The sequence below is a fragment of the Dama dama genome, chromosome 23 (genome assembly GCF_033118175.1).
Source record: "Dama dama isolate Ldn47 chromosome 23, ASM3311817v1, whole genome shotgun sequence".
NCBI lineage: Eukaryota > Metazoa > Chordata > Mammalia > Artiodactyla > Cervidae > Dama > Dama dama.
In genome coordinates this window covers 27,584,634-27,600,939 of record NC_083703.1, presented here as the reverse complement: position 1 = coordinate 27,600,939, position 16,306 = coordinate 27,584,634, and the positions used below count along the sequence as shown (strand labels likewise).

At 38.3% G+C, this 16,306-nt stretch overlaps 1 protein-coding gene across 1 annotated transcript in view; it reads right to left on the bottom strand.

The window, feature by feature from the left end:
• Window positions 1–16,306, bottom strand: part of MYO3A (myosin IIIA) — a 162,545-nt gene that overhangs the window by 45,486 nt on the left and 100,753 nt on the right. Inside the window, exons 19-21 of the mRNA XM_061125655.1 lie at window positions 8,461–8,614; window positions 7,086–7,174; window positions 5,077–5,206 (exon numbers count right to left, since the gene is read on the bottom strand). Coding sequence (XP_060981638.1) covers window positions 5,077–5,206; window positions 7,086–7,174; window positions 8,461–8,614 — 373 coding nt within the window. The remainder of the gene's footprint in view (window positions 1–5,076; window positions 5,207–7,085; window positions 7,175–8,460; window positions 8,615–16,306) is intronic.

Sequence of the window (16,306 nt, the reverse complement as noted above, 5' to 3'; positions counted from 1 at the left end):
GTTAAATTCAGAAAAAAGTAAAACTTCCAGCTTAAAAAATAGAAAAAGTAGAGGTAAGTGTTAGATTTCCTTTTAACTGCTACAAGATATGGGGTGATTAGGACAAAGGGACCAATTTGCTTCTCTGTGTGTGTGTTTTAAATAGCACCTGAGATTTTTTTTTCTTTTTTTTTAAGATTTTTTTTTTTTTTTTTTTTTTGATGTGGAAAGTCTTTATTGAATTTGTTACAATATTGCTTCTATTTTATGTTTTGGTTTCTTGGCCACAAGGGACATGGGATCTTAGCTCCCCAACCAGGAATCAAACCTGCAGCCCCTGCGTTGGAAGGCAAAGTCTTAACCACTGGACTGCCAGAGAAATCCCCTGAGCTTTTCCTTAATGCAAATGTCAGCTTTACAATGGACCTTAAAAATCATATGGATCATTCATTCACATGAAGTAACTATATGCAAATCAAACATGGTTGAGAGCAAAGGACATTTTCAACCTAATATTCAGAAATATGTGCCTGGTGCTGGGCTATATAACTGTATACCACCAAGGTTATGAAAACTCATGGTGTAGTGAAAATATTATGTCCTTTGAAGCCAGGAAGACCTGGGTTTACATACCAGATGTAGTGCTTAAATTGTTGATTATTTACTTGGTCTCTGAGTCACAGTGTGAGTCCATAAAAGGGGGATGATAATGTGCACCTCACGGGATTTTGATGACGTGACAGTGGGTCTGGCATGAGAGGAGTGCCTGGAAATGTTAGCTGTCTTTCACTCCTTGCTCACCCTTCCCACCACCCCCACCAAGCGCAGTACACCAACCAACTTACGATCCATGAGTTTATCATCCTAGTAGAAGGGTTTGAAATATCTCCAGAGTTCAGTGTTACTTCAGGAAGATTGTTTTTCTTGTGTCCTTTTAGGCAATAAGTAGAGGCTGTGTGTTTTGGCAAATCTTTCACTTTTTCTATTTTATTTATTTATTTATTTATTTTTGCCTTTTGGTGGCTGCAGAAGGTTGGCTCTGAGCTAAGGCTGCAGGAAGGCACCCTGCCTGGGCTGTGGCTGGCAGTGCCACTGCTCTGCTCTCATCCCCCTCACCTCATCACTTCAGGAAAAGCTCTGGGGCAAGAGCGTGGCTTTTCTGCTGGGCTGAAACTGCCTCTGCACAGGTGACTCTTGAAATGAGACTCTTCCTGGACACAGGTGAGTGGACAGAGATAGTCACCAAGCATTGTCAGAGGGGCAGCTTCAGGAATTATGCTTAGTGGGTTTTTTTATTTTGTTTTTGTTTACAATTACCAGGGAAAGTTTTGGAAAGGAAAATTTACTTGGGGAAAAAATGACCATGAACTTAGAGATTTCTTGGAAGCATGATGAATATACAAAGTGCAAAGAGTACATTAATTAGGATAGACCCATTGCTTTTTTTTTTCCATTTATTTTTATTAGTTGGAGGCTAATTACTTTACAATATTGCAGTGGTTTTTGTCATACATTGACATGAATCAGCCATGGATTTACATGTATTCCCCATCCCGATCCCCCCTCCCACCTCCCTCTCCACCCGATTCCTCTGGGTCTTCCCAGTGCACCAGGCCCGAGCACTTGTCTCATGCATCCAACCTGGACTGGCGATCTGTTTCACCCTAGATAATATACATGTTTTGATGCTGTTCTCTTGAAATATCCCACCCTCGCCTTCTCCCACAGAGTCCAAAAGTCTGTTCTGTACCTCTGTGTCTCTTTTTCTGTTTTGCATATAGGGTTATCATTACCATCTTTCTAAATTCCATATATATGTGTTAGTATACTGTATTGGTCTTTATCTTTCTGGCTTACTTCACTCTGTATAAGGGGCTCCAGTTTCATCCATCTCATTAGAACTGATTCAAATGAATTCTTTTTAATGGCTGAGTAATATTCCATTGTGTATATGTACCACAGCTTCCTTATCCATTCGTCTGCTGATGGGCATCTAGGTTGCTTCCATGTCCTGACTATTATAAACAGTGCTGCGATGAACACTGGGGTGCACGTGTCTCTTTCAGACCTGGTTTCCTCAGTGTGTATGCCCAGAAGTGGGATTGCTGGGTCATATGGCAGTTCTATTTCCAGTTTTTTAAGAAATCTCCACACTGTTCTGCATAGTGGCTACCCATTGCTTTTAAAAACCTATATTCGAGGGGGGTTCAGGATGGGAGACACATGTACACCCATGGCTGATTCATGTCAATGTATGGCAAAAACACTATAATATTGTAAACTAATCAACCTCCAATTAAAATAAATAAATAAACTTAAAAAAACCCTATATTCAAAAAGAAGAAATTTTCTTAAATCAATGACTTTTCACCTTAGAAATTAGAAGACAAAATAAACCCCAAAGGAAAAAGAAGAAAACAATAAGACAAAAGCAAAAAAAAAAAAAAATCAATACAATAAAATGAAAAATTCAATAGGTAAAATCAGTGAAATTATAAGTTGGTTCTTCAAGAATATCAATAAAGTTGGTAAACCTCTAGAAAATCTATCAAAAATAAAATGAGAGAGGACACAAGTTATTTTTATCAGGAATAAGAGAACAGATGTAACCTCATGATCTACAAATATCAAAAGGATAATAAGAGATTATTATCAACTTTATGTCAATAAATTTGACAGCACAGATTAAACAAAGTTTTCTTAAAAGATAAAACTACTCTAAAGCCAATTAAAAAATAAAATAACTTGAATAGCTTTGTATTTATCAAACAGTTGAATCTGTAGTTAAAAGCCTTGTCACACACATATACACAAAAACCCTTCAGGTTCAGATGACATCCCTGGTGAATTCAACAAAGTCATTTAGAAACAAATAATAGTCACCCTGGGGGCTTCCCTCATAGCTCAGTTGGTAAAGAATCCGCCTGCAATGCAGGAGACCTGGTTCAATTCCTGCGTTGGGAAGATCCACTGGAGAAGGGATAGGCTACCCACTCCAGTATTCTTGGGCTTCCCTTGTGGCTCAGCTGGTAAAGAATCTGCCTGCAATGCGGGAGACCAGGGATTGATTCCTGGGTTGGGAAGATGCCCTGGAAAAGAGAAAGGCTACCCACTCCAGTATGCTGGCCTGGAGAATTCCATGGACTGTATAGTCCATGGAGTCGCAAAGAGTTAGACGCGACTGAGCGACTCACTAATATTCACCCTATTTTTCCTGAAAATTGAAGAGGAAGCATTATTTTTCAATTCATTCTATGAGGCCAGCATTACTCTGATTTCAAAATCAGAAAAAAAATTATAAGAAAACTGCAGTCCAATATTCCTCATGAACATAGATGCAAAAATTCTTAAAAAAGGTTAGCAAATTGAATCTGGCAATACATAGTCAAATGCATCATGACCATGTCAAGATTTTCCCAGGAATTAAAGTTAGTATAATGTTCAAAAACCAACACATGCAACTAACCATTTTTATAGATTTTAAAAACAAAACAAAGTAAAAACAAATAATCATCTCAGTAGATGAAGAAATTGCATTTGACAAAATTCAAACATGCATGCTTGATAAAAACTTAGGAAACTAGAAACAGAAAGCAACTGCCTCCTGATTAAGGACATTTATGAAAAATCTATAGCTAACATATCATAGTAAATGGGGAAAACTGACGGCTTCCTCCAAGATCAGGAACAAGCCAAGAATGTTCACTTTCACCACTTGTATTCAATGTTGCATCTGTGATTCTGGGCAGTGCAACCAGGCAATATGAAGAAACACAACATAAAAAGAATGAAAAAGAAAGGGCAAACAGTCACAGATGACATCACCATCTATGTAGAAAACCTATGGAATTAACAAAAAAAAGCTACTCTAACACGAGTTTAGCAACATTGTAGGGAAAAAGATCAATACACAAAAATCAAATGGATTTCCATATACTAGGAACATACAAAATTTAAACTAAAAAGCACCATTTATTAGAGCATAGGATGTGATATAATAGCAGATAATTTGACAGAAAACATGCAAGACTTGTACACTGACAACTGCAAGATGTTGCTGACAGAAATTAAGGAAGACTTGAAAAATAAGCATATTGTGCTCCCTGATTGGAGGACTCAATATTATGAAGATAGCAGATACCCCAAACTAATCTATAGCTTCAGGGCAATCCAATCAAAGTCTCACCAGCATCTTGGGTAGAAATTAACAAACTCATTTTAAATTTACATGGAAAGGCAAAGAATTATAATCACACCTGAACAACTCTGGAAAAGAAGAACAAAGCTGGGTGACTTATATTACCTGATTTCAGAATTTTTAGTAAAGCTACAGTGATCAAGAAGTATATTATTGGCATAAAGACAGACAAATATCAGTGATACACAATACAGTCCAGAAATAAACAGTCTCTCTCTCCTTCTCTATCTCTCCAAGGATGCCCAAGCAATGAACTAGGGAAAAGAATAATCTTTTGCACAAATGATGCTGAAACAATCAGATAGGGGCATGAAGGACTGGAACGAAGGACCATAAAGACTCAAGAGGAAACAGCATTTGGGGATAATGAATTTGTTCACTATTACCTGTGGTGATGGTTTTACAGGAGTCTATGTAGGTCAAGGCCTCATCAAATTTTACTGTCTAAGTATGTGCTGCTCATTCCATGTCAGTTATGCCTCAACTATAAGCTATAGTTGAATTATATCTCAACTATAACTCAAACTATAAAAAATGAAGTGCAGAGAATAATGTTAAACTCCAATAAAGAAAAGCAAACCAAATTACACTTTTTGTACTTAAAAGCAAATGCAAAGACTATATAGTTGGTTGGAACAAAGGCATGTGACTTTTTAATCAACAAGGCAGAACTCACTAAACTTGTGAAATCTTGAAGCATCATCCCACAGTGCCTGCTCCTGATGCAGCAGATAATTCTAAACTCTCTGGGGGTGACTGTACTCTTCTAATGAGAAGCTTGAACACCACCAAACTTTCTGGTGAGCGCTTCAAACACTTTACTGGAAACCTAGGTTCTTTATAAAACTAAAAACCGGCCCACACATAGAAAAAAATGGATGGAAATTGCCTCAGCTTACCTGTTCTTGTCAGAGGATGGTTGACTAGTTGTCGAATTACACTGTTTTCTGATGACCTCAAAAGGAGCACAATATCAGTGGGAAGAGTGTCTCTATTTTTAGCTAAGAACCCACTTGCATTATAGATGACCTGTTGATAAAGTATGTTGCCAACACTGTCACAGTCAATGTCATCATCATTATCATTATCAATAGATACATGTGAAAGTGTAGAAGTTTTAGTCACTCAAGTTGTGTCTGACTCTTTGTGACCGCATGGACTGTAGCCTTCCAGGCTCCTCTGTCCATGGGATTCTCCAGGCAAGAATACTGGAGTGGGTTGTCATTCCCTTCTCCAGGGGATCTTCCCAAGCCAGGGATTGAACTCAGGTCTCCTGCATTGCAGGCAGACTCTTTACCATCCGAGCCACCAGGGAAGCCCACATTAATAGATACATATAGAAAGCTTACTCAGTGCTGAGTGACAGCTACACAAAGATTTATAAAGGCAATCCCTACAACTTGGCTAGAAATGTGAACCTCTTCAGGTTTACACAACCTGTTTTCAGAGACAAATTTGTGCCTCACTGATTTTATTTGGGTGGAAACAATCAAAAAGGTTTGATTCCTCCCATTTATTATAGTGGAAATGTTGTGTGTTTCCCATCTCTATTTGGAGGGTTGGGGCCAGAAAGGTATTCTCATTTCTACGATAAGTGATTCACCTTCAGTGAAAAGGCCTTTATAGAATTTGCTCCACAGTAGTGGGGTCTACATATACTGTGGGTGTTTTGTGTTTCTGGCACTTCTCAATAATTATAAGATTTTTAAAGATCAATGTAACCCCAAAGTTTTGGTAGGGTGGTTCAATGTGGTTGTTTTTAATGAGGTGAATTTCATCCCTCCAAAATTAGCCTGCTTCAAATCTAACCCCCAATGTGACTGTATTTGGATACAAGGTATTTAGAAGGTAAGGAGAGTTAAAAGAGGTTTAAGGGTGATGCTCTAAGCCCACAGGACTGGTGTTCTTATAATATGAGGAAGATATACAGGAAATCTCTTTCTCTTCCTTACATGCACATAGAGAAAACACACAGAGAAGGCAGCCACCTGCAAACCAGGAAGAGAGGTCTCACAAGATACCACATCTGCTGGCCCCTTGATCTTGGACTTCTAGCCTGCAGAACTGTGAGGAAATACAATTTCCATGGTGTTCAGGACACCCAGCCAGAGGTATTTTTGTTATGGCAGCCCAAGAAGGCTAATATAGTTAAAAATAACTGGATAAACTGATCATAGGAAATTCTTAATGATTGTTTTAAAGGAGACCTATTTATAAAATCGGGTGCCAAAAATCATGAGAAAGGCTAATAACTAAAATATTTAAGGTAGATTTTGCTTTCAATGACAAAAGTCTGGAATGTTGACTGACACAGAAGTTCTATCAGACTAGAATTCCTGGTGTTCTAACTGTTATTCTATTTGTTTATGTATTTCTATGAATTCCCCTTCTTGATTAAATATCTTCTTAGTCCTCCAATATTTATAACATCATTGTGAGGGAAAGATCTGTTATTCTCTACAGAAGGAAAAGAAACCTTCTTCTGGGCGCAGGACGACGTATCTGAGGTTTGCTCTGGTATAAGAATGTGTATCCATCAGTATATAAACATCACTTCCTCTAACTGCATGTCAGTCCATCAGCTAATCCTATCTAATTAATCAGCTCAGTTATCTGGCCATACCTCCTGCCTGGTACCTTCTCTTGTGGGGAAGGAGGAGAGACAAAGGCTGCAGTGGACAGAGAAGCATCTCAAGTCTGAAGAAGGCAATTTATATAAAAGGTTCCCAGTTATCATTAAAAGAAGGGAAAACTGCCAGCCAACTGCAGCCCAAGCCAGAACTTAGGATCAGAAAGATGAACTCTTTATGTCATTATAACTATCTGTAAATATTTGGGGCCATAATTTTCATAGCTTTATTATTCAGCAAAAGACTAAAGCTCAGTCACAGTGCTTCAAAGTTCTTACCTTTCCTGCATAATGATGAATTCCAAAACTAAGCTCCATTCTTTTAGGTCTCCAGAAGTACTGTGATTTCAGATTACCTTCAAATTTTTCTGTAGAAAAAAATTTAACTCCAAGATTAAGCATGTTGGAATGCCTCAAAAAATACTGATTGACAGAATCATCTCTTTCACCATAAAATGGAAAATGTGCAGTGAAAAAACTGAAAATTTTATATAACTACTACATGTAGATTTGTAATATAACTATAAATGGTAAGGTAAAACTCAAGATCATGAATTTTACCATTCCATTACGATTCAGAGCAGCAGTACTTAAACCTTGGCAAGCATCAGAATCACCTGGAGGGTTTGTTAAAATAGACTGCTGGGTCCCACCTCCAGAGCTTCTGATTCAATAGGTGTTGGAGTGGGATCCAAGAATTAACATTTCTAGCAAGTTCCCAAGGGGGATGCTGATGTCCCTGGTCTAGAGACCACATTCTAAGAACGGAGGAAAGAAACCAAGTACTTGAGGTTGTCCAGAGAGCTTTGTGAAATACAACTGGATGTGAAACCATGAGCCTAGACATTTGGTATTTTGTCTCTCTTTTCTATAAGAGGAGCTATAGGTTATTATTGATTACATAGGAAACACAATAGGATCATAAAAGAAGTTCTACAGTAATTTTACCAACACAAATTCTCTGTTATTTCATGTCATGGAAGGTACATTTTAACATTAAAATTAAGTGACTAGTATGAAATGATTTCCCCACAACTTTGGGGTTATTTTCTTTTGCATCTATCTCTTTTCCATTCTGAGAGCTGTCCTTTTGCACTGCCCTTCCATTTCTAATTTTGGGCTGGATGAGCTCTAAGGTCATTTCTAACATAAAATCCTATGGTTGGATCATAAAGGAAGTTCTACAATAATTTTACCAACACAAGTTCTCTGTTATTTCATGCCATGGAAGGTACATTATAACATTAAACTTAAGTGACTAGTATGAAATGATTTCCCCACAACTTTGGGGTTATTTTCTTTTCCATCTATCTCTTTTCCATTCTGAGAGCTGTCCTTTTGCCCTGCCCTTCCATTTATAATTTTGGGATGGATGATCTCTAAGGTCATTTCTAACATAAAATCCTATGTTTGGGGCTCTACCATAATATAAGGTGAAGTTGAGTATGGAAATCTGTTTATCACTGAATATTTCAGACTATTATAAACATTCACTCGTCCAGGTATTAGATCAAAAGCCTCTTCTTTAAAGTTAGATGTCCAATCTTTGTCACAGCAATATTCTACTAAGTAACTTTAAAAATTAATAAACCATTCATAATCACATGACTGCATTACATGAAAACTATGCAGACATACTGAATTTAAAACTCACCTACAAGAGTTTGGTCAGTGGCCTTGGGAAACCTACTTTCTTCATCAAGGAGGGACAGTAAACCCATTGGCTTCTGCAAAAACATGTCTAGGAGAGGCCGGTTATCTTCATATTCGATAACTCTAGCATCAATATCTTCATTTAGGTATTCATTCTATAATGGGACATGACAGGCATAGAAATACTTAAAATTTTGTGAACAATATGTAAACTGGCAGGAATTACCTAAAATTCTGCTCTGCGTATAAAAAATTGCTCCCTATGACCTTGCCCTTAAACTGAGGGTATCATTTTATTTCTCTCACTCCAGATGTGTTAGTTCATTAAAGTCAGCACTGTTGATATTCAGGGTAGCAATAAAAAGTTTCTATTCCCTGTATTAGAATTCCCCCTATTAAAATCTCAAGCTTTCCTGACATGGGGGACTATGTTGCTAGTGAGCTATAATGAAATCATGTTACATAATTTCTTTTGTTAATAATTTTTTTGATGTGAACTGCTTCTTAAAGTCTTTACTGAATTTGCTACAATATTGCTTGCTTTTTATGTTTTGGTTTTTTGGCTGTGAAGCACATGTGATCTTGGCTCCCTGATCGGGAATGGAACTGGCACCTCCTGCATTGGAAGGCAAAGTCCCAAACACTGCACCACCAGGTAAGTTCTCAAGAATTGACAGAATATTAATCGGGTATATCTTAGGGTCACATTTCCCCCAATTTCAGCCTTTTATCTAACTTCAGAAATGCTGAATCTCTCAAGAACATCACTTTTCAATCATGATGACATTTACATTATTTGGGATGAACAACTGTGGGTCACAGGAGCCACCAATGGATGAAGAACCAAGAACATGCAGGTTCCCATCTGGGCTCTGCTGTCAGGAAGCATTTAATAAGAGGCTTCCTGTGTGCTGTTTTGGATCTGTCAGGAACCCTCTGGCCCTTATTAATTCCTGAATATTCAGGAATTAAGAGGAGAGGCATGCCTTTCCCGGGGCTGAGGAATCCAGGCATTTCTCATTACGGTGATAAGTACCCTCTTCTTTTTTATGAACCATACTGTAAAAGGTGATTGTTTGCAACTCTCTCTTTGATAGGGATCATCTTATGTTTTGTATACCTGGAATTTTAATCTTTATCTTTGCTGAGAATAACTACCTTGTAAGACAGTATATATGCCCACACCATGTTGATTAAAACACCTTTCCTCCATCAGAGCTTGGATCCCCGCGTCTTTCTTTCTTTCTCTCTTTCCTTCTCTCTCTCTTTCAGGTTAATTCCTTGGAGCGTGGAGGCCCGCTGAGCTCACTTTCTTGCCTGGGCTTCTAAGATCCTCTCGAGAAGGCGCACTGTGCCTTCACCCACTCGAGAGGGTACCTGGTGCCTATGTGCAGCAGTGTAAGCTCTAAGAACAGGGCTTTGGTTGCCTTCCGCGTAAACCAGGGGATATCAGCCTCTTTCTCTCTCTCACTTTCTTATCATCGACTTTGGACCACCAGGTTCCAGTCCATTAAAGGACCAACAAGTGGCGCCCGAACAGGGACTTGGTACACGTGGCAAGATTCGGACGGAGTGACCCCCAGGGCCTATTGAGGCCGGTAAGTATTAAGACATGGGTCAATCAGCTGGAAAGCCCCCTCACTTTTCTACTTTACTTCAGCAATATTTAAAGTTCAGGGATTTTTGGTTTCACGCCAGAGAATAGAGGCTTGCCTTCAGACAGTGGTTGAATGTAACCCTTGGTTCCCTAAAGAAGGTAGTTCCGATAGATTTCTGGCCCCTATGGGCTCTCATTGAAGCTGTGATTCTGCCACTTTAAGGTAATTCTAGCCCTCATGATATTCGGCAACAGGCAGAACATTTATTACATGAATATAAATTAGATGATGATACCTTACAAAAGGCCCAATTAGAACAACAAAAGATATCTCAAGATTTTCCTGCCAACCCTGCCCCGGTTGCTCCAAGTGCTCCTCCCCTGCTGGAGGGCACATATCCCAAAGTCTCTCCCTCAATAAAACCTAATGATTCTGACAACGACTCCCTTAAGATACCTTTTAACATTAAAACCAACAACACATTTCTGAATAACAGTAATCTACCCACTTCGTGACAGAGGCTCTCTGAATTGCTGGCTTTGCAATCACAAGTCTCTGAAGCTGATGGTTTTTCTGCTTTTCCAGTTTTAAGAAATGCTGGCGCTCAAGAGCAGATAATACCTAAATATGAAGGTATTAACCTTTTTCACATGCAACAAATGAAAAAGGCTGTAACTGTGTATGGCCCACATTCGCCTTTTTCTAAAGAGATTCTAAATGCTATGGCATCTTCTCCTGGAACCTTTATTCCCTATGATTGCCAAATTTTAATAACAGCTCTCCTTAAACCAAGAGAGTATCTTCAGTGGACAATGTGGTTTCAAAATATAGCCAGAGATCAGGCTAACAGAAATGCTCCAGCTGGCGCTCCCCAAAATCAAATTACTTTTGAGATGCTAACTGGCACCGGACCATTTGACACCATAAAAGCTCAAATACAATGCCCTCCTTTGTTGCATGATCAATTAAAAACAGTGGCCCTTGAAGCTTGGGATCGAATTACTCCTCAAGGGGAGCCTACAGGTAGCTACACTAAAATATTGCAGGGACCTAATGAAATGTATGCTGATTTCTTAGCTAGATTAGAAACTGCTACTTCCCATACAGTAACTGGAAAAGAAGCTAAAAGGCAACTAGAAAAATTACTTGCTTATGAAAATGCAAATCAGGAATGTCAAAGGGCTACAGCCCCAATTCATGATACAGGGACTACTTTTGATTATTTGAAGGCTTGTTGCAATATAAGATCAGAAACTCAAAAGATGCAAATGCTAGCTAAAACAAGAAAGAGAAATGCCTTTAAAAAGGAAAATGAAAGATGCTTTACATGTAGAAATAAAAACCGTTTAAAAAGAGACTGCCCTAAGAAAGTAAAAAAAAAAAAAAAAAAAAAAACTCCAAAAATCTGCCCCCACAAACCTTCAGCCTTTTACTTGGCCGATCTAGTTTGATTTAACAGGCAAGAAGGCCAGGGGTCTCCAAATAGAAAAAATAGGCTGCAAGTGTCACATTTTTATCTTTCTTAAGCAGCAGGTAGAAACAAACTAGTGATATTTTTTTTTCTTTTTCTTCTCTATACAAATTTAAAAGGTTTCTCTTAAAATACTGTGTTGCCATAATGACACCTGGTTTCTCTTAAAGTTAACTATTCTCAAACCCTGAGTTAACCAATGCATTTTTCTTATGAAAATGTTTGTCTTCAGCTATATTAGTGTGCTGTACATTGACCCCAGACTCTGTCTTCAAGTTGGTTCTGCCTAAGACTCAGAACCAACTTGACAAACCAGTATGTTTTACTCATGCAAATGTTCTCTTAAGCTATGTTAATGAAACTGTATTTGCTTGGAAACCTGCCTTTCTTCAAGATTCATGTCAATCATTTTGTGGCCTGGGACAACTCACCTGGTGCCAAGGTTATCTCAAAATGCATGTTGTGGGTGAGGGGCCTGGTGCTATTCTCTTCAGTTTTGAGACATTTCCTTTCTCTAATTAGCAGACTGCTAGTAGTTACATGACACCTGGCTGAAGACTAGCAGGGGGGCACTCTTTCTGCCCCCTTCTGATGCCTATGTCAGAAGCTTTCTCTATCTCCTTTATACTTTAATAAAACTTTATTACATATAAATCTCAATTTGAGAACACATTACAAACTTCTACCGATTTCCAATTAGCTTTTCTAAAATACTGTTTCATTATCCTTCTGGTAAGCTGTGCAATTTCTTCAAAAACACTGAATTTATCATTTCTTGCATTTCTTTTATATAGATGGGACTAAAAACGCCAAAGCTTCATTCTGGTTTCTTAAAAAATATAAAGTCTTTTACACTAAATTCCATTCTGTTCAACAAAATGAATTATATGCTCTTATTCAAGTTATTTGCCTACATCCTTACCCCATTAATATAGTCTCTGATTCTATATATTCAGTTTTTGTATTAAAAAATATAAAAACCTCCACCATAAACTCCTAGTTCTATTAAAACAGACAATGGCCCTGCCTATGTTTCTAGACAGCTTAAACAATTTTTATAATCTTTTTCTATTAAACATATTACAGATATTCCTTATAATCCACAGACACAAGACATAGTCAAATGAACACATCACACACTAAAGTTATAAATAAAAAAATTTTTAAAGGGGGAATACACAGGTACACTACTGTCTTCCTTATCTAAAGCAGACTTTACTAAATTCCACATAAGATGTTTTCTAAACTCATAATTATTGTTAATACAGCTTTATTTGTTTTAAATTTTTTTAAGCCTACCACAGGGAAATATTTTAACAAGAGTAGAAAAACATTTCGAGGAATTGAAGGACACTTCTCTTCCTCTGCCCATTTGGTACCAAGGCGGGTTCAATAAACAATAGAAATCTGGGAAATTAATCTTACGGGGATAGGGATATGCTTGTATTTCCCCAGATGGATCCTACAGACTTTTTCCTCAGAAAATTCGACCCAAGGGGGCCCCTGGCATTCGAAATGGAGATGAACCAACAAGAACCCCAGGAGGAAGAAATTCCAATACAGGCCATGGAGGCTCTAAAGATCTCCAGAAAGCGCTGCCCTTGGGGACATCAACCCTATGATCTCCCTACTTGGGGACAAATACAAACCCTTATTAATCAAGTTAAAAATCTGATTTCTCAACAGGGAATGCCTCAGAGTCATGAAAATCATATCGCTATGCTCTGTTGGCCTGCGCGACCCCTGCTCAAGCCAGGTTAACTAACTTACTTACCCAACCCCTCTTTATTACAGGTCATAAAATAGATGGAGAAAAGACCGATTGTATCAACCAGTGACTCCATCCGTATGCCCCCTCCCTGGAACCTTCACACCTTGGGGAAGAGGGAAAACTAATTATCATTTCTTTAGGCTGTGAAGTCCTTCCACTGCCTGGGCCCAGGAAAATTACGCATAAACGTCGGGAGACAAACTTGTGCTTTCATCCTGCCTCCAAAAGAAGACTTGCAGACATTGCTGCCCTTTTTCTGTCTGTGAACCATGTTTACTACTGAAACTTCAGGGAAAGAGTTAGGGAAAGAAGAAAAAACATTATGTAAAAGGTTACTAATATTACGTTGAAACATTACCATGACAAAGGACTTCTTGGCTGGCTCGGAGGTGAAATGGCATCCCCTTCTCCTCCTCAAATCATCCTCGATAAACAAATTGGGCCTAAGCAATGGGACATATGAAAACTTGCTGCCAGCACCAAAGAACTTGGGATTTAGACCGGACATTTCACAGGGACCAGTCGTGGTCATAGTAACTATTTCTTTCGCTATAATCAGTCGTACAGGCCTGTGTCCCACTTCCTTTTGTTAGAGCCATAAGAAATTTACAATTTAATAAGACTTTACGTTCTATAATTTGTATTAATTGCCAATTTTGTGTTACTCCTGTTCATTTCAATCATATTACCTACATCTGGAAACAAATCAAATTTCATTTACATGATAATGCCTCTCTGAATATACAATTACTGCAAAAAAAAAATCTTTAAAACTTTTTCTAAACGTCTGCCCTCTTCCACTAATTTGGAAACTTTAGCTGAACAAATTATCTGGGCTAGACCCACAAGGATGGTTTCAAAGTATTACCCACAGCATTGGGTCTAGAACTGTAACTTTGGTGATTATCTTGATAATTGTATTTGTTGTTTATCATCGCCTTTCTATAAGGTTGGTTAATACTAACCAAACTCATTTGGTCAGGACCTTTTTTTTTTTACAAATATAATAAAATAGGGGGAATTGTCAGGAAGCATTTAACAAGAGGCTTCCTGTGTGCTGTTTTGGATCTGTCAGGAACCCTCTGGCCCTTATTAATTCCTGAATATTCAGGAATTAAGAAGAGAGGCATGCCTTTCCCGGGGCTGAGGAATCCAGGCATTTCTCATTACGGTGATAAGTACCCTCTTCTTTTTTATGAACTATACGGTAAAAGGTGATTGTTTGCAACTCTCTCTTTGATAGGGATCATCTTATGTTTTGTATACCTGGAATTTTAATCTTTATCTTTGCTGAGAATAACTACCTTGTAAGACAGTATATATGCCCACACCATGTTGATTAAAACACCTTTCCTCCATCAGAGCTTGGATCCCCACGTCTTTCTTTCTTTCTCTCTTTCCTTCTCTCTCTCTCTTTCAGGTTAATTCCTTGGAGCGTGGAGGCCCGCTGAGCTCACTTTCTTGCCTGGGCTTCTAAGATCCTCTCGAGAAGGCGCACTGTGCCTTCACCCACTCGAGAGGGTGCCTGGTGCCTATGTGCAACAGTGTAAGCTCTAAGAACAGGGCTTTAGTTGCCTTCCGCGTAAACCAGGGGATATCAGCCTCTTTCTCTCTCTTACTTTCTTATCGTCGACCCCGGACCACCAGGTTCCAGTCCATTAAAGGATCAACACTCTGCCACTTAACTAGCCACCTGTCCTTTGGAATTTTCTTCCTCCTAGACATCCATTTTCTCATCTACTGAATGGAAGTAACAATCTCCATCTAACAAAGTAAAAATACCTGGTACACTAGTAATCATTTGTGGTTGAATATACTGTAATGTCAAATGAATAAAATAAAAACAATAAACAGCAATTACTGTAAGATGGTAGTACCAGCACAACATAGATGCCGATGATCTATTTTACAAAAGGGATGGGAAGAACCATGCTGCAGCTTTGCTTCTATGACTTCTGCCTTCACACTATATCCTTCCCCACCCCCAGTGCGGCAGTCTGTAAGAGATGACATAGATGACCTCTGAACTCTGACCTTTAGAGACACTTACATGGAAGGTACACGCCAGGTCTCAGGTTCTAAAGCAGCTATTGCTGGGGAAGTATAACAGATAATCACTATCTGGGGCAGAACGTTCTCCCCATTCACAAACTCAAGTTACTTGCTATTTTCATTACTATTTTAATATATTCTTGAATATATATATTTTTATTCAATATATTCAATAATACATTGAATATATTACTCAATAATATATTCTTGGATATAAATATTTTCATTGAACACTTTATAATAAAGCACTGTGAGGGATAATAAAGAGATGTTTAAAACGAAGTCCCTGTCCTCACTGGATTTAAGATAAACTGAGTGACTAGTAAATAAATACCTAAAATGCAAGGTAACACAGGTTAGATAAGTGCTATGTACAATGTACTACAAGGGGTTCTGAGAAAGAGAATGTATCTGGGATCTTGGTGGAAGAATTTAGCCCACAGCAGGCAGGGCATTTAATACACAAATCTTTTAACCACTGCTTTTAGGCCTTATAAAATTCAAATCACAGTTCGAGTGTCACCAGGAGAAAAATTAACATGTATTTTTAAATACAACAAAATCTTAATACATAAAAATGAGGCAGAACCCACTGCTCTGAAAGGTAGATCACCTGAAAGACATCCAGTTTACCCAGTACAAAAAAATGGAAACTTACAGAAAATGGAAACTGTGAAATGAAGTTTCACAGCTTTTCCACTGGAAGGTAACCTTGAGAGATGTACACAGACCTAGAATTACTTGACTGTCAGACACATTATGCTGACAGCAGATTATAGCTTAAATAGCAACTCCAAAGTTCAAAGAGACTTTGTATGTTTTCTATGGAAAGTGTGCAAGGTTAAGGTCTAAACCAATGCATTTTTCACTTCTATTTGCTTGTGTCAAAATCCACTGACTGCTTTGGTGGCAGGTTACACAGAGCAGAGATGAGTAACTTGGAAAACAATGGGCT